This window comes from Trachypithecus francoisi, unplaced genomic scaffold (assembly GCF_009764315.1).
Source record: "Trachypithecus francoisi isolate TF-2019V2 unplaced genomic scaffold, Tfra_2.0 Lachesis_group8, whole genome shotgun sequence".
NCBI lineage: Eukaryota > Metazoa > Chordata > Mammalia > Primates > Cercopithecidae > Trachypithecus > Trachypithecus francoisi.
Window position 1 is genome coordinate 97,518,381 of NW_022681473.1, and position 26,371 is coordinate 97,544,751.

General features: G+C 35.7%; 1 protein-coding gene across 3 annotated transcripts in view; it reads right to left on the reverse strand.

The window, feature by feature from the left end:
• The window catches only part of CWF19L2 (CWF19 like cell cycle control factor 2), a 143,586-nt gene that overhangs the window by 17,552 nt on the left and 99,663 nt on the right, over positions 1-26,371 (reverse strand). For all 3 annotated transcript variants that reach the window (XM_033207766.1, XM_033207765.1, XM_033207767.1), the window contains 4 exons: positions 22,594-22,710; positions 10,368-10,523; positions 7,305-7,385; positions 2,392-2,493 (listed from right to left, as the gene is read on the reverse strand). In XM_033207766.1, the coding sequence (XP_033063657.1) occupies positions 2,392-2,493; positions 7,305-7,385; positions 10,368-10,523; positions 22,594-22,710 (456 nt within the window). The remainder of the gene's footprint in view (positions 1-2,391; positions 2,494-7,304; positions 7,386-10,367; positions 10,524-22,593; positions 22,711-26,371) is intronic.

Below are 26,371 nucleotides of genomic sequence, written 5' to 3' on the forward strand. Positions count from 1 at the left end.
TCAGGAAACAAAATCCTATTGTAATACTAGTCTAAGTAAACCTATTGATAGAATTAAAAATTATATATTACTTTCATTTAAAAAATCACATTCTCAAGTCCTATAATAAATGGCTTTTTGGTTATCTGCGTATTATTTTTGGTTTCCTTCACGATCCTCTTCCTGTGCTGTTAGCTATAGAAATAAGTCAAATTTAGTCATGTGAGTATCCATGTACAGAAAGACATGGGGGAGACTCCTAATGCTTAAAATGCTTAGAGGGAGGGCAGTATGGTAACAAAGAAAAAAACACACACACACAAAACAAAACAACAACAACAAAAAAACAGACTAAGGATCAAATTCTGCATAGTCAGTCTAGCTCCACTGGACTGTGTGGTGAGATCCTGCACAAAGCACATAATCTTTCAGATGCAGGTTCTTCATCTCACTTGGGGACCTACTATGCAGAAGTAAATGGCATTTATGTTGTAGGGGATACAGAGATAACACATAGTTGTCTTCAGACAGAATAGAATCTGGAGCTGTGGTGGGAGCCGTAATAATCCAGCTATGCAACAGACTGTCTCATAAAGTAGAAGGTAAGTGTCAAAGCACACCATTTGGAGACTCAAAAACAAAACAAAACAAAAATCTATTTGTTGGATAGAACAAGAGATGCTTGATGGAAAAGGGACTCTGTCATCAGGGAAGGGAAATAAAGGGGTCAACAGAGATAGTAGAAAAGAGAAATGGGGCAAATTTAGATTTAGTTCAAGAGCTTCTCAGCATTGGTCCAAATAAACAATGTAGTTTAAGAAAGCCTAGCTTATAAAAGTTTACCTAAAATTATCTATAAAAATATCAAGTTTTGTCTTACATGTACCATATAACCTTGACTCTTGTTCTGTTATCAAAGCAGCTGTTAATGGAAAGACTACCCCCATAATCTCTTCTTGCTCTCTGAACAAATGCTTCAGCAGCAGACTGCAGGGAGGTCTGGAGCCCACAGGCTATTTCTTAAAAAGCAAATTTTGAGGAAAATGGCTCAGTGACACAATGCTGACAGAGAAAATTTACTTTTAACTCCAAAACTGTATCATATAAACCAGAATGCATGAACAATATGTGAAGAGAAGGCAATCTCCCAGTTTAATATATACAACTTTCAAAAACTGGATATTTTACGTTCTTTTTTCTAGGACCAAGTTGTTTTGTTTTGTTTTTAATAAATCCAGCCATAGAGTTTCTAGCTATAAAGTTCTACTGAGTAACAACAGGATTTTTCAGAACAGTGGGAAAACATTTCCTTCTAGTTAAAAAAAAATTCTGAACACTTCTCAAACAACTTCCTGTAATATGTTGCAGCAGTTCAAAGATGCATGTAACTTTGTTATGCTGGTTAAACCATTAAGATCAAGAGCATTAAAAAGTGTTGAATCAAACCTCTGGAGTTGAGATTCCTCTTGAGATATTTCTACCCATTGCAGAAGATGGTCCTCTGCAGGAGATGAAAGTGGGGAGCAGGGTGGAAAACAGGGAACCCCAAGCAGAGCTCATTAAAGCCTCTCTTTTTCAGAGGGCCTGACTACATAGGGATAAATATGAGTGGAAAGGCCTGATCTACACTAGATTAAAGGCTCACTTCTAAAACTATCATTGTCCAGATTACTTTTAACTGTTTCAGTTACTGCATTAACTTTATTCCACTTCCTGACAGTAAGTAATAAAATTCTGAGATACTTTGTATACTTTAATTTAAAGACTGTACACCACAGAATATAAGAAGGCATCTGTGGCAGTGGATCAAAAGATCTGTATGCTAATATCTGCCCAGAAACTATCAGCGTAAAATGAGTCACGTGTTCTTCTTGGACTACACCTCGCTTAATTATAAACGAAGACGAGAAAATTTGTTCTCTAGTTCAACCTTGACTATATGTACCCCTAGTTCTGTCACGTACGAGCGTATTACCCTGGGCAAGTTACCTAATCTCTCTGTAGCTCAGTTTCTTCATTTGTAAAGTGAAATTTACAATAATATCCACACAATAGGATTATTGTGAGCATTAAATGAATGCTTAGCTCAGTAGCTGGCACAGTGTAAGCCCTTAATAAGTTTTAGCAGTTATCATCATTCTCAACACAAGCCTGGCTGCCTCCAAAAACAACCATTATAGTAATTGTTGACACTGTCAAGAAATGTTTGGTTCCAAAGTAACATTCCTGGCTCTGTTATATACATTCCGGGATATTTTTATTAATAGTTGCTAGGTATTATCTCTCTAAAAACTAGGTGGAGCAGTACTCACCAACTTCTCTGTATAATGTGCCCAAAGTTTTTATTTCCCTTCAAAAGAAAAATGCTACCAAATTGCCAACTCTGGGATTTTATCAAATTTGTGAGCATACCTTTCCAAAGTAATGAGGGAATTTGTGCTGATCTTCAATGACATGGGCAAACCCTCCGTGAAGGCCAAAATCCACAGAGAAGTAAGGTAACCCTCTGGGTACCTAAATAAACAGACAAATCACAAATGGAATGTAGTATGAAACCAGAAAGTTATGTTTAATCCCTCACTTCTTCTCTGGAAGGACAGTAATCTTAAGCATTCCTTAAGACAAAATGTATAAAACGAATTTCCAATTCTAGAGATATTTAAACAATGACCTAACTTTCTGAGTAAAATATCTCATTTTGGTAGCCTTTCAGCCAGATAGTTCATCATTATCTATGAATTATAATCAAATCCAACTATTTTGCTGTCCTTGGGGAAAACTATACTTTTTAAAAATGCAAATGCAGAATGATTTCCCTTAGACTACACAAATAGAGAAGAAGTATATGCCTTCTTGTATTCTACTCACAATGCAGAACAGCAAGAGGGACCTGGCCACATACTTAGAGCTCTCCCTGAATCTTTACAGTTACATATTTATCAAAGATAAATTATACAAAAACAATCATAATTTTTTATTAGCTAGTGAAGTGGATACAGCAACACTTAGTTTACCAGTCTTATTTCAAAATATCTCCAGGATTAAATCCCTACTGTCTTTTTCTCTCTCTTCCTTACTCCTTCCTTCCCTCCCTCTCTCTTTCTCTCTCTATACATACACACACATACACACACACACACACACACACACACATTTTAAACTATCTCATGACTAGGAAAAGCCATAAATTCTTGTTTTCTCTATCAAGTAAGTAAATTTCGTGTCCTTGCAAGTTTTGCTTCAAAGCCCAAACCTTGCCACTAGAAATTATCCAAGTAGGTCAATTTATAGCAACATTTCTCCTCTCTAATCCCCTCATATAGTCTGTACTTACTTATTTGAGCATTGAATCATATGGTCCTACTTAACTATACAAATTGCGTATTGTGTCCTTTAAAAGGTACAACGTGGGAGGGCACAGTATGGTATAGTGGAGAGTGGTCACCTTAAAATCTAAGGCAACTAAACTTAGGGCTTATAAAGTTGTTCATGTTATTTAAAAAGCACAAGTAAAAATCTGTTCACGAAATAGTATATAACATTAAATACAGAGAAATGGGTTACCATTTGTGGCTTTAATTTTTCTATATTTCCACATGTTTAAATATAATAATGATGTTATGACCTTGACTATTAGGAAAAAGTAAAATAAATGAGACAGACAAGGCTCCAATTGCAACTCTGATCCTTGTAAGTGTGTTATCCCAGACAAGTTAATTAACATCTCTGAGTCTCATGAAAAACATGAAGAAATGCCCTAGTCCCCAATTTGCCAAGAATATATTGCCTTAGGTGACAAAAGGGACTTTGCAGATACTATGAAGGATGTTGAAATGAGGGGATTTTCCTGGGTTTTCCAAATAGGCCCAATTTAGTAATCATAAGGACACTAATAAGAGAGAGAGAGGAAGGTCAGAGTTAGAGAAAGATGGAAGATACTACACTCTTGGCTTTGAAGAGGAAGGAAGGGGCCATAAGCCATGGAATGTATGTGGCTTCTAAGAGCTAGAAAAGGCAAATGAAAGGATTCTTTCTAGAGCCTCCAGAAGGAATGCAGGCCTGCTGACACCTTGATTTTAGCCCAAAGAAACCCACTTTGCACTTGCGATCACCAGATTTTTAAGGTAAATCTGTGGGGTTTTAGGCCAATATGTCTGTAGTAATTTCTTACAGTAGCAATAGGAAACCAATATACATGCCAAGGCTCAACAACCTATGGCATATATGCCAAGATGGCACAATGAACACACTACTACTTTCACACAAAAGGCAACTGCTGCCACAAGGTTCTCTATTCTCTCCCTGCAGGCTGCAAAAGGTACAACCTGCTGCTTGCTAGAAGAGTTGTTAGCAGGCATTGCAAAGGCTCTAGTATCAAAGTGTATGTACATTTAGCACTTTTTTCTGCACTGGCCAGTCAGAGGAAATGCATTTGGAACTCTGGCACCACTCTTTAAAGGCACTGACAGAATTAAAGCAAAACTTTTTATTTATGGTAGAAAAATACAAGTATTTGGATTTTTCACTTTTATTTCAGATGTTACTCCTGACTTCTTATAAGTATCCTTGAGTTTGAAGGCCTCTGGTAAACCCACATTTTCGTGAGAAGTGTCCTTGTTTACAACATCAATTTCTAAATGTTGGATGTTTTTTCTATTGCTATAGTTATCACAAAATTAAACTTAAAATACCATTTTTTAAAGTTCAGAAAGAATTCTCATGCAATCTCACTAAAACAGCCTTGTGAAAAATGACTGCTTTCCTTGACAGTTACTTATTATCATGCAATTCCTCTGCATTGAACACTCAGATCTGTTTTTCCTGTTTATTTCCATGAACTTCACATTACACTGAAAAGAAAGCAAATGGGCCAGAGAAAATGAACAAAATGGGTGGATAAAGAGAAGCTTATCTTCATACAGCAAAGAAAAACATAAATTTGTAAAAATCAGAAAGGATTACATATACATGAATCTCTATTATAAGCCAAGAATTTACACAGTGAAAAAAAACCACCCCACCCTCAAGGATGCAGGCAAAATATTTCATGAAATTATTAAGGACATAAAGTTTTCAAAAAAAGTACAATAAGTTTCTTTCAGAAGTAATAATAATGTTAAAATAACTCAGTATTGTTCACTTCGTGTTCAAAAATATTTTTATTAATTTTTGAAAAGATAATGGAAAGTTTATTAACTAAAAAGTGACCTCCTTTGGAATAATTCTTATATACTCTTCTCATTCTCACTTCCATCCACATAATTATAAAATCTTAAAGCTAAAGGGGGCTGGGCACAGTGGCTCACACCTGTATTCCCGGCACTTTGGAGGGGGAGGCGGGCAGATCACGAGGTCAGGAGTTCGAGATCAGCCTGACCAACATGGTGAAACCCCATCTCTACGAAAAATACAGAAATTAGCCGGGCGTGGTGGCGCACACCTGACTCCCAGATACTTAGGAGGCAGAGGCAAGAGAATCGCTTGAACCCAGGAGGTGGAGTGATCATCACTGGGCGACAGAGTGAGACTCCGTCTAAAAAACAAAATGGTAAAAGGGATCTCAGGAGGTCATCTGGTTCATCCTTCATTGACAGTGACCCTCAGCTAGTCTCAGATATAATACTAAGTGATGCCTTAATAAAGGCAATTGCTGCTATCTTTGAAATGCTTTAAAGTTGAATATACAACTGCCATTTTTACAGGATCTGTGTTTCCTATGTTTCATAATGTTAAGATAGAATATTAAGACCTCCTGGCTACTTAATACATGCACTCATTGAGCTTTTAAAAAAGAAACAATTAATAAGTTACTAGATAGTTCACCAGTAAGAAAATGTATATACAATATAGAAAATGAGGACTAATACATCAAATTTTTTCTCCTTTGAAATATTTTCAACTGTCATTAAAATTGTGTTGTGAAAGAATACTTAACAGCAAGAGAAATTATAACATGAGAAGTGAAAAACCTAGCACAAAAGATGTACATTAAATGCCTTTTTCTATAGGCACATAAAGGAGGGAAGTAAACAGTACATTTAGAGTTTCTGTTTTGTTCTACGTTGTTTTTTAATATGTTGTCTGGCCCAATTCACCAGCAGAGAAGAGAAAATGATTGTAGACAATGTTTTACCTCTAAAATAAAACTATGTATCTTGAATAATGTAATAAAATGGAATCTTTTGACTGGAATATAATAAGTGTAATAAGGAATCCTATTAGTTATGTGACATGTAACAGGAGTCTGGCTTTCCAAAAGAAGAAATGGGGGAGAAGTATTCCAGAGACACCTATTAGAATAGGGACTGGCAAACCTTTTCTGAAAAGGACCACATAATAAAATATTTTAGGCTTTGCAGGTCATACGTTCTTTGCAGGGACTACTCAAATCTGCCCTTGTACCATGAAAGCAGCCATAAGCAATACATAAGCAAATGGGTGTGGTTGTGTTCCAATAAAAGTGCATTTACACAAACAGGCAGAAGACTGGGTTTAGAGTGCAGGGCTTGAGTTGCCAACCCCAGGACTAGACTATAAGCTCCATCAAGTCTGGAATCTTTCTGTTTTGTTCCACCATGTACCAAAAGCATCTTGAACAGTGCCTGGTAAATATTAGGCACACAATAAATATTTGTAGAATAAACTACTTTTTGAATAGAAAAACAAAAAGGAACCACACTTCTATTAAATCTCTATTCCATTTAATTTGTATTTCTAGAAAAGAGAAAAAATCATTACCAGACATGCTCAACTTATGTGTAACTTGTACATAAAAGTTGATCTACAAATAAAGATTAAACTATGAGGTATGATTAGGCAAGTCTCCAAAAGAACCCACAATCTAACTCAGCTACTATTTTATAGTTTCATAGGAACATAGTGAACCTTTGTATAAGAAAAAGAAAATGAGTTCCAAATTTAAAATGGAACCTCTAGGAAAATTTTTCTCTCAGTATAATTGCAGAACACTATATTCCAAGAAGGCCCTTCTCACCACTTGTCCCACAGGGGCTAGGAGGCTCACCACAGGAGTTTTCAATGGCAGATTCTAATAGCTGCCATAGCCAATTACAGGGACTACAGTGGCAGAAGGCCAAAGGAATGTTTCAGGAAGAAACATTCATGTGAACAAATAAAAACCCCCTACAAACAAATAAGCATTTTCTAGACCAGGTAGGATAAAAATAACTTCTTCATTTGTGGAATTAGTAATTTTGCCTTCAGTCACTCAACCAAATGGTCCCTTTCTCAACTAAGACATGGAAATTAATAAACATCCTGAGCACTAGGGTGATTTCTTTTACCAGGAAAAAAATGATACTTACAGACTTTCTGATATCTTTGGAAGAGAGATCTATCAACTTCTTATTCATGGACCACTCTTCATCAGATTCCATTATGGCTTTCTAAGAAATATCCATTTGTTAAGTGAAAAAAGAACATGTAAGTAAATAAAAAGAGACAGTTTATAACAAGTAATATAACTAATTATGGGGTATATTATACATAGTAGGCCATTACTCTGAACTGATTAAGGCTTTAATTTTAGATATTTAAAATACAAACTTCTTAAATTTTTAAAATCCTATCGTTAGCCAAAGATAATACTCTTTTACTCATTAACTGTTGTACTAACGAGCTCAACTTTACATGACAATCCTTAATAAGACCAATCAATTTAATATGAAACAAATTCGTGATCATAAATTTCAATCTATAGCACTGCATTTCATAAAGATTACTAAATAAATTCATTTAGTTTTACTGCTCTTCTTCCAAAAGGCAACAGAGTAATTTACATGCTTTCTGGCAACCAAGGACTTGAACTATTTCTGCTCATATAATGAAGAAGTAAAAATACAGGAAAAAATGTGCTCTAGAAAATAAAGCCAATTTTTTAAAAGTGCAGGAAGCATAAGTCTATTTCAAACAGATAGCAACTTAACTTTGATTGCATGCAACTCAATGCTTTTATTTACCCCTCACACATTTTAAGTTTTTGATGTCAGAATTTATATAACTATAATTTGTCAATTTGTAATTTAAAAAACAAGAATTTTCTTAAATGCAGGGAGAAAACACATATACATGGAATAAGACTTCCTATGCTAAGCAATGTAACTACTATTTATGGTAAATAACTAAGAGAAAGAAAAGCCAGAGTGATAAATATAAAATAACTTCATGTTTTTACAGTACTGTTATTAACAAAGCAAATGTTAAAGATAAAATAACACTCAAATAAGTTCAATTTAAATAGAACAGATACAGTGTTATTCCCTATTTAAAAGGTACCAGTTGCTTGGCTTGACACTGTAATATATAGCACATTCAATATAAAAGCATCTTCAATGATCACATAAAAGGTTTAGTGTAGGCCAGGTGTGGTGGCTCACGCCTGTAATGCCAGCACTTTGGGAGGCTGAGGCGGGCAGATCACGAGATCAAGAGATCGAGACCATCCTGGCCAACATGGTGAAACCGCATCTCTGCTAAAAATACAAAAATTAGTTAGGCATAGTGGTGCATGCCTATAGTCCCAGCTACTCAGGAGACTGAGGCAGGAGACTCGCTTGAACCCAGGAGGCAGAAGTTGCAGTGAGCAAAGATCAGGCCACTGCACTCCATCCCGGAGACACAGCAAGACTCTGTCTCAAAAAAAAAAAAAAAAAAAAAAAAGGTTTAGTGTAGTAAAGTGATACACCATTCTAAGAGATGACATTTCTGTCATCCCATATGAGCAAAAGTGGCTGCTCTATGTTAGGTCACATTCCTCAAATGACTCTAGTCACAATCATCTAGGACTCTACTGAGGAAGTACAAAATTAAGCACTCTGAAAAAAAAAGTATAATAATCTCTTTTCAACCAAGTTTGGTCAACACAGGACTGGCATGGGTCTTTGGGATTATCTGGCTTATTCTCTTATACCTTAATAGCACAATTCTTCACATCAAATAATCAGGTTGTCTTTAAAGATTTCTAGAAAGAAAGTAGAATTTTACCAATTCATAAATCTTAACAGATTTTATAATTCTTTTTCTTGGAACTTACAGTTCATATTATAAATTTTATCATTCCATGCTGTCTAAACATTTTATATGCAATCTTCTTAAACCAGCTCACAAAACACTACTTTCCTTTATCTTTGGACATGTTACTATTTCATATATGGTTCTACATTCACACATCTATATTAGTCTATAAATTATAATACATTCAGGTCAGAATCAAACACATGCTATTTTATAAAAGCTCTCTGAATACGGTAAATGACACTTCGTTGGTTATGAACTCTAGCCATTATCCTATGTCCAAAATTGCATATCATGGTTAGAAATTTTCCTTTTCGCCGGGTGCAGTGGCTCAAGCCTGTAATCCCAGCACTTTGGGAGGCCGAGATGGGAGGATCATGAGGTCAGGAGATCGAGACCATCCTGGCTAATACGGTGAAACCCAGTATCTACTAAAAAATACAAAAAAGTAGTCGGGTGAAGTGGCGGGCGCCTGTAGTCCCAGCTACTCGGGAGGCTGAGGCAGGAGAACGGCGTAAACCCAGGGGGCGGAGCTTGCAGTGAGCTGAGATCTGGCCACTGCACTCCAGCCTGGGCGACAGAGCGAGACTCCGTCTCAAACAAAAAAAAAAAAAAAGAAATTTTCCTTTTTACAAATAGCATACTAAATACTAAAACAGCAATAACTTGCCTCAGCAATTATAATGTGTGCTATTTGTTGTTGTTATCTTTGGCTCTAGTGTATTTCAGTAATCAGTTTTCTAGAGTTGTGACTATAATTTTGACTTGAAAGTACTTCAAAGTAAAATAATGATTTCATCTGAGAAACAGGAAATTATTATAAGTTACCATTTGATAGTATATTCATACGCCTAAATAAGCATGCTTTTAAAAAGGTCAAAATCAAAAATTTCTTCTGAGAGAAATTTATACAGCAGAGTATTTTGTGCTTCCATTTCTTTCTTTCTTTCTTTTTTTTTTTTTGAGACAGGGTCTCACTCTGTCGCCCAGGTTGGAGTGCAGTGGTGCAATCACAGCTTACTGCAGCCTCCGCCTCCCAGGTTGAAGTGATTCTCCTGCCTCGGCCTCCAGAGTAGCTGGGATTACAGGCGCCCACCACTATGCCCGTTAATTTTTGTATTTTTAGTGGAGATGGGGTTTTACCATGTTGGCCAGGCTGGTCTTGAACTCCTGACCTCAGGTGATCTGCCCACCTTGGCTTCCCAAGTGAGGCACTGTGCCTGGCCTATTTCATTTCTTTATATAAATTTTGATGTAAGTATATAGGAGAAAAATACATTAATCAAGACAACAATATTTGTAAAATAGCACTGTAGCAAAAAATAAGCATATATGCAAAGACTACTTATAAATACCTTAAAATAGATGGGAGCCATGTCGCCCACTTCCTTGGGGAGAGGAATGCATTCATAAACCATGTGGTACTGTTTCTTCATGCCCATATTAGTTTCCAAAAAGATGCAGTCTAATCCTTTATCTTCAAACATCTTTACCAATGATTTTCTGAACATCTGAAACAAAAGAACTAGGTAAAGAAAACACTTCAAGGCGATTCAAAATAACGCATTTTCAAGAGATCTGAAATATGAAAACTTTAATAAAAAAGTACAAATCCCTTTAAAATGAAAAATAAATAAATAGTAATATCTGAACTCTGCAATGTTATAGTTGCTTTACTTTCTAAATCTACTATATAATTTCATATGTTTAAGCAAGATTTTTTTAAAAAACTGAAGCCCACTATGTATATATTAGAAATAGTTTCAGTAAAATGAGAGAAAGAAGAGATAAAAATCAAATTTAGGTGGTAAAATATGAAGAACTGCCAGAACAATCATAGGAAAACATCCATAAGCCAAAAGAGGTACTCTGAGCAGATGGGTATCCTTAAACTCAGAAATACATGAGAATTCACTCCCAATTGTTTTCCTATGCAGCATTTGTTGGTTCCCTATTTCTGCTGACCCATCAGTAATAACCTTGCATATTCAGGTAGTCCTCTATTTTCACATATAATGCAGTCCTATAAAGTATATGAAAGCCAAATACACTAAAGCTGAAAATAGGATTTTCTCTTCCCAAGGAACTAACCATTATTATACACTATATGCAACTATACATACACATATAATCAGTTGTCTTTGTGTGTGTTGTGTGTGTGTGTATTTCACACTCCTAGGCCTAAGGGGCAGCTGTTTGTAGAGGGTGATTGAACGGAGCTGAGTGGTCCAGGATGTCTGCATGCATTCACGTGACACCCCCTGTAATAAAGGATGGAGCTAGGGATTGAAAGAAAGGGGAGCAGGCTGAAGGCTGGATGCCAGAGCCCAGTTCTGTCCACATCACCATGTCTTACTATGAACCCCCTCAAGGTGTCTAAGAATTCTGGATGGGCGCGGTAGGTAATCCCAGCACTTTGGGAGGCCGGGGTGGGTAGGTTACCTGAGATCAGGAGTTCAAGATCAAGGTGTCTAAGAATTCTAAGCTAAAGTTGGCCTTGTAAGATGTTATGAAAGTATATTTAAGTAGGAAGATAAAATGTATTTTATTTAGATTTGTCAGCTTGATTTATAACTTTTTAATATTTTGTTTAAACATTTTGTTTTGAGGTAATTACAGATTACATGTAGTTAAAAGAAATAATACAGAGAGATTCCATGTACCCTTTACTCAGTTTCCCCAAAGGTAACATCTTATAAAACTATACTATAACATCACAACCAGGATATTGACATTGATACAGTCAACAATGAGAGCAATTCCAACACCGTCCATAAAGATCTTGCCTGTTACCCTTTTACTTCTCTTCTTCTTTTATTTTTACAGATGTGGTTATGCTGTGTTGCCCAGGCTGAAGCACCAGTGCTATTCACAGGTGCAATCATAGCACACTACAACCTCATACTCAGGCTCAGGCAGTCGCCCCCCATTAGCCACCTGAGTAGCTGGGACTAAATATGCGTGCCACCATGGCCAGCTCCTGTTACCCTTTTACAGTCACAGTCATTTCACACCCTACCCAGTCCCCATTCCCCCTTCTGCTGCCTTCACCCTTAATGTGTTCCTGGTTTCTTTAATTCTGACATTTCAAGAATGTTACATAAATAGAACCATGTAATCTTTTGAGGTAGGCTTTTTTTTTTTTCCTTCAACTGTTATTTTAAGTTCAAGGACACATGTGCAGGATGTGCATGTTTGTTACATAGGTAAACGTGTGCCATGGTGGTCTGCTGCACAGATCATCCCATTACCTAGGTATTAAGCCTAGCAACCATCACCTATTCTTCCTGATGCTCTCCCTCCTCCCACCTCCCACCCACCGACAGGCTCCAGTGTGTGTTGTTCCTCATCACCATGTGACCAGGTGTTCTCATCATTTAGCTCCCATTTATAAGTGAGAACATGTGGTGTGTGGTTTTCTGTTCTGGCATAAGCTTGCTGAGGATAATGGCTTCCAACTCCATCCATGTCCCTGCAAAGGACATGATCTCATTCCTTTTTATGGCTGCATTCTATTCCATGGCGTATATGTACCACATTTTTTTATCCAATCTATCATTTATGGGCATTTATGTTGATTCCACGTGTTTGCTATTGTGAATAGTGCTGCAATGAACATACGTGTGCATGTATCTTTATAACAGAATGAATTATATTCCTCTGGGTATATACCCGGTAATGGAATTGCTAGGTCAAATGGTATTTCTGCCTCTTTGAGGAATTGTCACACTGTTTTCCACAATGGTTGAACAAATTTACACTCCCACAAATAGTGTATGAGCATTCCTTTTTCTCTACAACCTCACCAGCATCTGTTGTTTTTTGACTTTTTAATAGTAGCCATCAGGCTTTTTTCAATCAGCATATTCTCTGGAGATCCACCCAGGTTGTTTCACGTATCAACAATTCATTCTTTTCCATTGCTGAGAGTATTACTGAAATGGATGTACCCAGTATGTTTAACCATTTACCTTTACGGAATATCTGGGGTACTTCCAGTTTTTAGTTATTACAAATAAAGCTGCTATGAATATTTGTGCACAGGTTTTTGGGGAAATATAACTCCATTTCTCTGGAATAAATGCTAAGAAGTGCAAGAGTTCAGTCCTACAATAGCTGCATATTTCACATTTTAAAAAACTGCCAAACTGTTTTCCAAAGTGGTCATACTATTTTACATTTCTACCAACAACAGAAGAGCAACTCTGTTTCTCCATATCCTGGCCAGCATCTGGGGTTGTCAATGTGTTTTATTTGACATTTTGATAGGTCTAATTTATCACTGTGATTTTAATTTGCATTTTCCTAACAGCATTTTTATATGTTTATTTGCCATCTATTAATATATATCCTCTTCAGCAAAATGTTTCTTCATGTCATTTATCCTTTTTTTTTTTTTTTTTTTTCTGAGACAGAGTCTCGCTCTGTCACCCAGGCTGGAGTGCAGTGGTGCGATCTCAACACACTGCAGACTTTGCCTCCCAGGTTCAGGTGATTCTCTCACTTTAGCCCCCCAAATAGCTGGGATTACAGGCGTGCACCACCACGCTCGGCTAATTTTTGTACTTTTAGTAGAGTCGAGGTTTTGCCATGTTAGCCAGGATGGTTTCCAACTGCTGACCTGAGGTGATCCACCCGCCTCAGCCTCCCAAAGTGCTGGGACTACAGGTGTGAGGCACCGTGCTCGGCCAATTTTCTAATTGGATTCTTTGTTTTCACTGTTTTGACATTCTAGATATAAAAATATTCTTTATATATTCTAGATACAAATCCATTATCAGGTATGTGGTTTGCAAATATTTTCTCCTAGTCTATAATTTGTCTTTTCATCTTCATATCAGAGTATTTTGCAGAACAAAAGTTTTTAATTTGACAAAGTTCAATTTATCAATTTTTGTTTCCATGGATTATACTTTTGGTGTCAAGTCAAAGAACTCTGTGTACCCAAGATCTTGACAATTTTATCGTTTTTTTCCCAAAAGTTTTATAATTTTGCACTTTACACTGGAGTGCTGTGCTCCACTATACAACGGAGGGCTGTGTTCCATTTTGGGTTAATATTTATATAAGGTATGAGGTTTAAGCTGATACTCAGTTTTTTGCTATGCATGTCCAATTGCTCCAGCACCATTTAATGAAAAGGCTATCCCTTTTCCACTGAATTGTTTTTGTACCTTTGTCAAATTCAGTTGAGAGTATTTGGTTGTGTCTATTTCTGGGTTCTCTGTTTGGTTTAATTAATCTATATGTCTATCCCTCCACCAATATCACATAATCTTGATTACTGTAGATATGTAATAATCTTGCTTATTATATATCTCCAGTAATCAGGTAAGGCTGATTCTTGCAACTTCTTGTTCAAAATCGTTTTCACTATTTTAGTTCCTTTGCCTTTCCATATAAAGTTTAGAATAATTCTATCTATACCTACAAAAAATCTTGCTGGGATTTTGATAAAAATTGTGTTAAACTAGTATATTAATTTGAGAAAGACTGTCATCTTTACTATGTTGACTCTCCTAATCCATAAACATGGTATATCTACATTTGTTTTATTTTTGAAATTTCTCTTATCAGTGTTTTGTAGTTTTTAGCATACAAAACATGCACATGTTTTGTTAGATTTGTACCTTAGTCCATCCTCAGAACTTGTGGATTCCATATTTACAAATTTGCCTTCCAAATCAATTCTCATGTCATTTTTGAGATCTTTCCCAGGCAACTGCAGAGTGGTGAAACAGCTGAGTCACCTGACACACACATTCCCAACCAAAGTTGAACAAAGCAATGGTCTGCCCTGTTTCAATTCTCAATGTAAACACGTGTGCTCTTCAGGGTCTATTTAGTGCCACATTTCCACATATTTGTGCTTTTTGTTGTTGATTTCTCTATTCAAACTGGACCCTAAGCACATTACTGAAGTGCCATCTGGTGTTCCTTAACACAACACTGTGATGTGATGTTTCTTATGGAGAGAATAAGCTTTAGATAAGCTTCCTTCAGGCAGCCTTTAATCTTTGATTCTGAGAGTTTTTATCATAAATGAGTAGGAATTTCATCAAATGCTTCTTCTTCTTCACTGATTGATATGAATATAGTGGATTATAATGATTTATTACCTAATATTGAACCAGTCTTGTATACGTGGTATAAGCCCCGCTTGGACATAGTGTGTTATTGTTTTTATATATTGCCAAACTCTATTTGCTAATATTTTGTTAATAATTTTTACACCTCTATTCACAAAGGATATTGAGCTGTAGTTATTTTATTTAACTGTCTTGTGGTATGAGGATAACACTAACTCATGGTATCAAGATAATATAAACTCCCAATACGAATGAATTGGAAAGTGTTCTTTCCTCAAGAGATTATATAAAATTAGTGTCAATTCTTTAAAAGTTTCATAAAATTCTCCAATGAAACCATCTGGGTTTGGAGATTTAATTTTTTAGAAGTGTTACATTATGAAGTCCACTCTCTTACTAGTTAAAAGATTGTTCAAATTGTCTGTTTCATATTGAGTGTGTTGCAACAGTTTGCATTTCAAGGAACTGATCCATTACATCCAGATTACTCCCTTAATATCTTTTTGATATTATTCCCTTATTATCTTTTTGATGACTGTAAAATCTATACTAATACTGTTTTATTTCTGATATTGGTAACTTGTTTTTTCTCAATTTTTTTTCTTTGTTGGTCTTGCTGGAAGTTTATTAATTTATCTTTTTTAAAACCCCAATTTTCATTTCATTGATTTCCTCTATGATTTTTCTATTTTCAATTTCACTGATTTCTGCTCTTATCTTTATTATAATTTCTGTCCTTTTGCTTGCTTTGGATGTACTTTGCGCTTCTTTTTCCAGGTTCTTGAGGTGAAGGTTTTTCCTCTTTTCTATAAGTACTTAGTGCTATCAATTTATCTCTTGGCACTCACTTAGCTGTGCCTCATAAATGTTAACATGTTGTAATTTCATTGTAATTCAATTCGATTATTATTTTTTAAATTTCTCCTGAAACTTTTTTTTGAGCTCTATTGAAGTGTATTATTTAATTTCTAAGTACTTGGGAAATTTTCTATTATCATTCTGTTATTAATTTCTAGTTTGATTCCACTGTGGTCAGAGAATGCACTCTGTATGCTTTCAATTGTTTTAAATTTGTTGAAGTTAGTTTTGTGGCAAGATAAGAGTTTATACTCTGAAAAAAATGTTTTCTACTTTTGTTGAGTGGAGTGTTATACAAATATTGATTAAATTCTGCTGACTGATGGTTATAGTAGTCTGACTAATGGCCCCCAAAGATATCCAGGTCCTATTCCCAAGAATCTAACAACATTACCATATATGGCATAAGAGACTTTTCAGATATAATTAAGAATCTTGAGACAGGAAGATTATCCTGGATTGCCTGGGTATATCTTAAATGTAATTAGAAGTTTCCTCATAAGAGGGAGGCAGAGCAAGTTGTGACTAAAGAGGAGAAGGCAATATGATGACAGAAGCAGAGACTGAAATGATGCAGCCACAAGCCAAGAAATGCTGCCAGCCCCTAGAAACTAGAAGAGGTAAGGAACAGATTCTCTTCCAGAGTCTCCAGAAGGAACCAGTCCAGTTGATAGCTTGATTTTAGCCCCATAAGACTCATCTGGAAACCGACCTCCAGAACCATAAGAAAATAACACCTCTATAGTTTTAAGGCACTAACTCTGTGGTAATTTGTTACAGCAACAACAGGAAACTCGTGCAATGGCATTTTTTAAGTTCTTTTATATCCTTGACGATTTTCAGTCTGGTTGTTGCATCAATTGTTAAAATGGGGGGAGGTGCTGAAGTCTCTAACAATAATTATGAATTTGTCCGTTTTTTCTTTCAGTTCATTCGGTTTTTGTTTTACACATTTGTGCCTCAGTGTTGGTGTACGCATATTTAGGACTGCTATGTCTTCTTGGTGGATTGACCCTTTCACTATTATGTAATGTGTCTCTCTTCTTTGGTAATTTCCTCTGCTCTAAAGTCTCCTCTGTCTGGCATAAATGCTTTGTTTTCATTAATGGCTGCATAATATACATATTCCCATCCTTTTATATTATTCTACTTGTGGTATTATTACATTTGAAATGAGTTCTTGCAGACAGCATATAGTTGAGTTATGAAATCCCCTCTACTAAACTATCTTTTAACTGATATAGTTAATTGATATAGTTTATTGATATAGTAGAGATATTCTATTTTTATTTTTTTGTTTTCTATTTGTTCTTTCTATTGTTTTTCTGGTTCCTTTCTCCTGACTTCTAATGGTTACTTGAACATTTTTAGAATTCCATTTTGATTTATCAGTAGTGTTTTACAGTCTGTCAATTTGTATAGTTTTTAAAGTGGTTCTAAGAGTTGCTTCAAGGCATTACATATACATACATATATATTTAATTGCAGTCTACCGGGGCCACTTTACCAATGCAAATAAAATATAGACACCTTACTTCCCTTTATGTCCCTTTACTCTCCCTCAGTTAGAATTGTCTTAAATACTTTCTCTACATACATTTGGAAACACATGAGACACCAGGAGCGGTGGCTCATGCTTGTAATCCCAGCAGTTTGGGAGGCCGAGGCAGGCTTATCATCTGAGGTCAGGAGTTCAAGACCAGCCTGGACAACATGGTGAAACCCTGTCTCGACAAAAAATACAAAAACTAGCCAGGTGTGGTGATGCATGCCTATAGTGCCAGCTACTCAGGAAGCTGAGGCACAAGAATCACTTGAACCCAGAAGGCAGAGGTTGCAGTGAGCCAAGATCATGCCACTGTACTCCAGCCTGGGTGAGAGTAAGACTCCATCTCAAAAAAACTTTCTAGGGGCTGCCAGGGTTTCTTGGCTAGTGGCTGCATCATTTCAGTCTCTGCTTCTATCATCATATTAGCTTCTCCTCTTCTTTAGTCAAAACTTCTTTCCTCCTTCCTGATCTTCCAGCATTTTTTCTTTTATCATTTCCTCTCAGATTAAAGAACTTCCTTTAGCTATTCTTTTAGTATACTAAAAGAATAGACCTAAAGTCATCAGCTCTGCTGATGACAATTTCTCTTTCCATCACCTAACAATGTCTTGATTTTCTCCCATATTCCTGAAGGATATTTTCACTAGAAACAGAATTCTTGCTTGACAGTTATTTTCTGTCAGCACTTGAGAAATGTGTTACTTCCTTCTGGCCTCCATGGTTTCTAGTGAGAAATACGCTGTCATTCAAATCGTATTTTCCTTATAGCATTTTTTCCTAATTCAAATCAATTTTCCTAATTGCTTGCTGAAGCATTTTTATGAGGGCTGCTTTAAAATCTTTGTCAGATAATTAGGACATCTCTGTTATCTTGGTGTTGGTGTCTACTGATTACCTTTTCCATCCTAGTTGAGATTGTCTCTATAAGTAATATTCAATTGAAATCTGGACATTTTGAGAATTAAGAGACTGGATCTTGTTTAAATTTTACATTTTATACGGCTTTTCCTAATACTGCTCCATCAGAAGAAAGAGAGATACTACTTCATTACTGCCATATGGGGATGGAAGTTCAGGTTCCCAACTTGGCCTCTGTTGACACTCAAAAATGGCAGAGGCGACTCATTACTGCTGGGTAGCAGATGCAAGTTCTAGGTTCCCATTAGGCTTCCACTGATACTATCCTGACTGGGAGGAGGAGGCATGCCTTGTGTCTCCTCCCCACATGGTTTCCACTCATCGATACCTTCACATGCCTAGTGTTACTTGCACAAAAAAAAAAAAACTAAAAAACAGAATCAAATAGGAAAACATACAAATTTGGTATTATGACAGCTTTTCAGATTGTCTCTATTTTGTTACTTGTTACTATGCTTATAAATTTTATTTATTAAAAAAACTTTATTGTTACTTATTTCAATATCTAGCCCTAGAGTGAGAAGATAACCTTATATACTAGAAAAAGGAAAATCGTTAACAGAGTGGAACTATATATTTGTAACCCAAACTTTTTCAAAGAAGAAAAGATGTACATAGAAAGCAACAGCAATAATAATACATGTTTAAATAATCCAAAAATTACCTCACAAACATCCTTACTTCATGTTTGTTCATACTCCCTTTCTGGCTTAATTACTGGATGACTGTTCTAGATTTATCTGGAGAACAGCGAAGAAGGCAGACTCAAAATGTCATGAATTATAAACAAAAACTGAAAAAATACTAAATTAGTGTTGCAAGAATGGTTCTGTATTATAAAATATATAAAAAATCTCATACTAACAGCTCCAAGGAGGATACACACACATTTAAGTACTTCTCCTCTTTCTCTCTCTCTCTATACACACACACATATATAGAACATTTTAATTTACAAATATGAGTTTAATGGAATAATTTGAGTTTGATCAACTCTACCAAAAGCATGATGTTCTCCATACTCAATAATAAATACGCTATACAAAAATACTCATTTTTTAAAAAGTTATGTAACAACTAAACAATGGGGAAGTTTTTGTAGTTCCATATCATAAGATAAATCAACTGTTTTATATTTAAGAGAGACATAGAGTTTCCACGTTATGGAAATGACATGAAACTCCCATATTCCTAGCAAAAAACACTTCATTCTTTGGGTAACCACTACTTTCCACATTTCTAACCTACCATTATTCATCTAATTGCCCATTCCTCATTTAGTTAATGCATCCAGACTACAATTTCTTATAATCAGTTTAAGGAAACTATACTGCAGAATGTTGCAGGTCCTTTCGTATCACCACAGTATAAAAAAATCAAGTACATATGAATACATAATTTTGACATTAAAATTAAAGTACTCCTTAAAACTATTAATGCTATGTAGGACTGATTTTGGAATATTAATGCCATGATTTAAAGTATAACATGTTTAAATATAAAGTTATCAAGTTATCCCAAAGTAAATGTTATGCGATAGAACAGAACTCATTTATTACTCTCTCCACAGAGTAACACCTCAAAAATGAATTAAAACAATTGTTTAAAAGGCATAAGCTACTTGAACAAAGGAAATGAGAGAAAACGCAATGACAAATCAGATCACTCCATAAGAAGTGACTTAAATGCTAGAAAGTTGGCTCATACCTTGGGGAGGAGAAAGAAGGTTAGCAGGGACAGCAAAGAAGAAACCCACGCTACACTGCAGAACCTTCAACAGGCTCAGGAGTTGGCAGCACCAAGTACTTATGGAAGTGGAGGTGAAGGTATGGCTAAAAACAGATGACTTAGAGGAAAGCCTATTAAAAAAGCAATCAACATGCCAGATCCCCTCCTCATCATCAGAATGCTACAGGATTATCCTCTGGAAAAAGTAAAACAAGGTAGCTGAGCTAGAAAACCAGACACAACTGAGAGTTTACAGTCTGAAAACAAGGGTGTTATCAGAAAAGTTACTTAATGTCCATACATGTTCAACACTGCCGCCTCCAGTCTTCTTCCCCCATTCAGCTCCCAGAACACTGGCAAGCAGGCTTAGATGACAGGAGATTGAGAGTCTTTTCTGAAGGTCTGGCTACAGCCCCAAGAAAAAGATCTAAAGGTACTAACATTGGCTGTTTCCTAATGAAATGGCCCCACATATCACTCCACATTGAAGTTCACTGTATGTAAGCATCAGTGATCCTCCTTTATCCCCACCTACCAATTTGGGATATTTTTAAATGGGCTTACAGTGTTTGATTACAGCATATGTTCAAGAACATTTGTAAAAATTGTAACAATAAATTTAGAGGGAACCAAGTTTCACTATATATTTAACAAAATCAGCAACTTGGATCTTATTTAAAATGTGTGATTAGTCAAGTATGCTACGCTGAAACATCTCTGCATTTTATATTAAATAGGAAGTCTAAAACTCCATTTAAATATTACTAGATACTAGTGATTTTTAAAACCACTTGAAAGAAGTGGCTCCTGCATTACAGCATTTGGCAACAACATTTTGTGCTAAGTCAAATTTTTGTTAAATAATATCCAATAAAAGAGATGAATAATCAAAGATCTTCACTAGGGTAGAATTAATTTGAGTTGTACATATTTTGAAAGTAAAATAACAACAACAATAGCAAACTATACTTCTTCAAGCTAGGATTCAAATATTTCATTAGTGTACTAGCCTACAATAATTTATAACTTCTAACAATTATTTTCCTTTCTCACACAAAAGTAGTTATTACACCATTATCTGCATAAAACAATTTGGCTTTTCCTCTTTCCCAGTTTTCCATAATACATTTGGCTTCCAAAATCTGCTAAACTATAATGTAAACTATACTAGAAATACACCATCTATTTTGGCAGAATTAATGAACTACTTGATCTCTTCATTTCTTACAGCACCTAAAATATTATATTCGTGTACTCAATATCTGTTAAACTGAATAAAAATCTTCAGCCACTTAAATTGTTTTCATCAAGCAGCTTGATTTCTTATAGAAATAGAAAACATACACACTGTATTCCTAATTTCTTAAAATATTTTTGGCACTGCACTTTGCTCTAAGTTAAATCAGTTTTACATGTATACATTTTTAAAAACCATCCTGGAAATGTTCTAAAATAATTCTAAGAACTGAATTCTCATGCTTTCCACCTTAAATTACCTACTGGCACTGGCATCCACTACTAGGAAAACCCAAACTTTCACATCAAAAATACTTATATTCTTACTTTTGCCTGGTTGCAGATGCAATAAAACAATCTACCCTTTTAACTTTCACAGCATAAACTTTAAAATTATAAGGTATACAAGACTAAATTTCATTAAATGCCATCAAAACATCTCTTCTTTTGACATACTTATCAGCATGCTGCAAAGACTAGTCGTCTCTTGCGCAGCGCTAACTTACAATTTTCACATTTTCTAATTAAGGCTCCCTGTAGCCCCTATTCAGTTATCTGGCATTAGAAAAATAAAGTGTTTTCTTCCTTTCTTTCCTAGTCATTATCAGGTCTTGAAATAATTCAGCAACAATTTCACCCACGTTGTGCCTTTCACTCTCTTAAAGCATCAGCCACAAAAACAAATCCGTGAATCCAAAAGCTGGGCCAGATTATGAAGGAAAAAGAGCAGAAATTAAAGCTAGTAACAAAATCACCACAAAAACACAGCAGCAGAGAAGGCCAATTCTATCACAGGAAAATACGGCAAGTGCTAAATATAAACCTCTGACTCCTCAAATTTATTTTCATTATCTGAAAATGTCTTTCCTTTTAGCTGCAATTTATTGGCTTACTGTGTAAGAATGATTCTTTCATGCTACAAAAGAAGTGTTGAAATCTTAGGCTGGTTTTTTAAGTACAAATAATTATTACTTTGTCCCAGTTTATTTCGAAGATAAAAGTCTCAAAATCTGGAGCACGCAAGGAAATAAAATGATGGAAACACCATGATCCACAGATGGATACAACTATGAAAACACATGTGTTTAAGTTTAGAAACTAAAATCATTAAATGAAGGTATAAAACCTATTGGAATGTATCACAATAATTTACAAAAATTGCTCATGAGTTTTAAAATGATAATGAACATTTATCATGCTGACCTGGATCTCCTCCCAGATGTCTTCATCCAATAAAGTAGCTGCTCTATGGTGCTGCAAAGGGACTATCAGGCAGTGCCCCTCAGTAAGAGACCGTACGTTGGGTAAACATAAATAAACCTACGGGGGAGAAGTACAAAAGGTGAAATGTTACTGCTATTTATTCTCAGTTGTAACAGATGAACCCCTAGTAGAAAAAAAAAGATGAATATTTAGTGAAGAATACTTAAGAATTGCTTTTGTAAATGTTAATATTTTTAAAGATATTTAATATTTTTAAAGGCATCAGGATGGTTTTTAATAAACTGAAAATTTAGAGCACAGATCTTATACATCAGACAAGGATTAAGATTAGGCAAAGAAGAGCAGAATGAATGACACAATATCCTTAATCTGAAGGAGCTAGATACTTGAAAATCCTTGAAACAACACAAAATTCACAAAAACAAAAAGACATATGGCCTGGTAATGGTCTAACTGATGCCTGTTTATCAGGCCTTCCTTCTGTGATTAGCTGAGTAAAGAGAATAAACTGAGCTAAAAGGAAGAGAATATGACCTTGGAATGGCCTTACTGCTATTTATTTACAAACATCTATTACCTAAAAACTAGTGCTATTTTTCTATTATATACAAACTGTCTTTTTTTTTTTTTTTTTTAAAGGTTAATCGGTATGTATACAGAGAACAAAAGCATTACAAAGGGCTTGCTCTTACTCTTATTTCTGTTATATTTTGCTGGGTTTTAGCTAGAAATATTTTGCAAAGCAGACATTGTTTATTTAATAGAATAACTCAAATGTTTAAAACTTTGCTGAGAACAAAGTACGAGTGCACATGGACATCTACCTAAAATTACAGTAACCTCACAAACATGTTCATGAAAAAAAAGAAAAAGAAATAAAGATTAAGGGCCATGGATATGTCTGTAGACAACTTACAAGATTTAGAAAATAAAATATTTAAAGAAATGACTGAATTTTCTACATAATCACTGAGATAAAGGGCCAGGTCCAAGTGTCAACGATAGGTCAAATGAGCTGTAATACAATTCATTTTTAAATGCATTGTAAACATAAAAATCACCTAAATTGGTATCAAAATCAGTTTTTCAAAACAATAATAGAAACATAAAAGAGAAAATAAAGTAACACCTAAATAAATTAGAACACACAAAAAGCAATACTTTTTTTATCTGACAGAGACAGCAGAGCTATGACTGACTGATCAATAATTACTGAGGGCCAATTACATGCCAGGCGGTGTTCTACATGCTAGGGAATCAACAATGAGCAGGGACACAAATCCCTACCCATAAGGAGCCTATGGGGTGCTATAGATTGAATGTCTGTGTGCCTCCAAAATGTATACGTTGAATCTTAACACCCAAGGTGATAATATTTGGAGGTAGGGGACTTTGGAAGGTGATTAGGTCTCTGTCCTCATGAATGGGATTAATTCCCTTATAAAGAGGCCCCAGGAAACGTGCTTGCCACTTCCACCACGTAATGACACAGCAATAAGATGGCTGTCCGTGAACCAGGATGTGGGACCTCACCAGACACTGAACCTGCTGGCACCTTGATCTTGGACTTCCCAGCCTCCAGAACTGGCTTCAATAAATTTCTCTTGCTGATTAGCCATCCAGTCTATGGAATTTTTTTATAGTAGCCCAAACTAAGACATGAAAGAAGAAAGACAAACAATGTAAATGTAAAGTAAAATGTACAATATGTCAGACGGTGATAAGGGGTACTAAAAAAATAAAGCAGAAAAAGGTATAGATCGTGTCTAGGGAGAAGTTAGGAAGCCCCCCTTTAAAGTTACCTACGAGGGTAACATTTGAGAAGATATGTGAAGGAAGGAAGAGTAGACACAGGAAGAAACCCCCAGGCAAAGGGAAAAGCATGTGAGGAGGATGCATACCAAGTGTGTTCTCCAGATTGTCAGACAGCCAGTGTGGCTAAGCTGAGAGGATGAGAGGAAGGCTGACGGACAGTTGAGGTGACACAAAGAATTGGGCCTGCAGGCCTCATAGGCAACAATAAGGATTCTGGCTTTGGTTTGAAAGCCAGAACTGACTAATGTTGACTTAAAGTCAAAAAGATCACTTGCTACTGTATAGAGAAAGGGCAAAGGAAAGAGGCAGAAAGACCCATTAGAAAACTATTACCAGGAGTCCAGTAACAAATCATGACGACTTTAGCCAGGGTAGTAGAAATAAAGATTATGAAATGTGGTCAGAACAGGAATGTGTTTTGAAATATAGCCAACAGAATTTAGAAATGGACAGTAAAGAGTGAGGGAAAGTAAAGGACTCAGTATTACTCCAAGGTCTAATGCAAGCAACTGGAGGATAAAAGTGACTTTTACTAAAAAGAGGAAGACTATGGGAAGGTAAGTGTTAGCTAAAGGTAAAGGTGGAGACGAGTATTAGAACTTCACCTAAGTTTGAGATGTTTATTAGATATCCAAGTGCAAAAGTAGGTTGGATACACGAACCTAGAATTGTAGGAGATATTTGGGTTAAAATGTGAATTTGCTAGTGGTCTAAAAACAGCAGTCATGAAATGAACAGAACATTTCAGACAAAGACATCTCTATTATAGCATTTTAAGAGAGTGTAAGCAAAAATTCTGAAAGTCTTCTGTAGTAGATTGCACAAATGCATCCAGTTATTCACTACTTCATGTAACCCTTCACGATGTTACTCTGTAGCTCCTCCCATCAAGAGGTAGAGTTACAAACTGGCCTTATGACTCATGAGGGCCACCACAGAACATGGTAGAAATGATGGTGGTCAGTTCCAAGTCTATGCCTCAAGAGGCCTTGTGTACTTCTGCTAATTCTGTTGGAACGAGCCTAGCTCCCATGTGAAGAAGCCTATGCTAGCCTACTGGAAGACAACAGACCATACGAAACAGAGTGATTTAAAAGTTGTCTTAAGCCACTAAATTTTGGTGTAGTTTGTTTATGTATGAATGCCAGTATATCTCCTCTTCCCCTACTTAAAGGTATAAATGGAAGACTAGATAATTCTCAGGTCTGATGTATAAAGTCTTTACACTCACAAGGTCTGAGATCCAGTAAGGGTAATACCCACTTCAGACAGCTTGCAGTTCCCAGAATGAACCACATGGTTGTGCACCTCAGTGTCTTTGCTTGTGTTGTCCTGTATTTCCTAAATACTGCAATGTATCCTATTCCACCATTAAAATGTAGCACAAGACATACTTCTTCCAGAAAGCCTTCCTTGATAACTCCACAGTAACTTAAATATTCCTCCTTCGTGTTCTCATAACACTCCTGCGTTTATATCACTGCATTAAAATTGATCTGGTTATGTCTGCCTGCTCCCCATAAAGCTGTAAGCAACTTGAGGAGGTTTTAGGCATATTTATATTTCTAGTACCTAGTACTAGAGGCTGACAAACACTAGATATTCAGGAAATACCTGGTAAATGAACGAATTACCAAGCAGTTTTTGTTTCTTTTTCTAAATCAAATTAAAAGTAGATGACTAGAATCAGGCAAAAATATTAAAGAATGAACATAACTCTTATTTAAGTTACAACCACGTCTTTTATGTGAAAGTTGGGAAAGGAACTTAGAAAAATAAATATAAGTAATTAGTTAAGATGGATTTTTAAAAAGTATTTAATTTTGAATGGAATTTTGACATTTATCTTTTTGTTAAGTATAAAGGAAAAGAGAAGAAAAAGAAGATAAGAAAATAAATCAAAATAAGCCAGAATGGACACTGATTAATTAACCACCTCAAC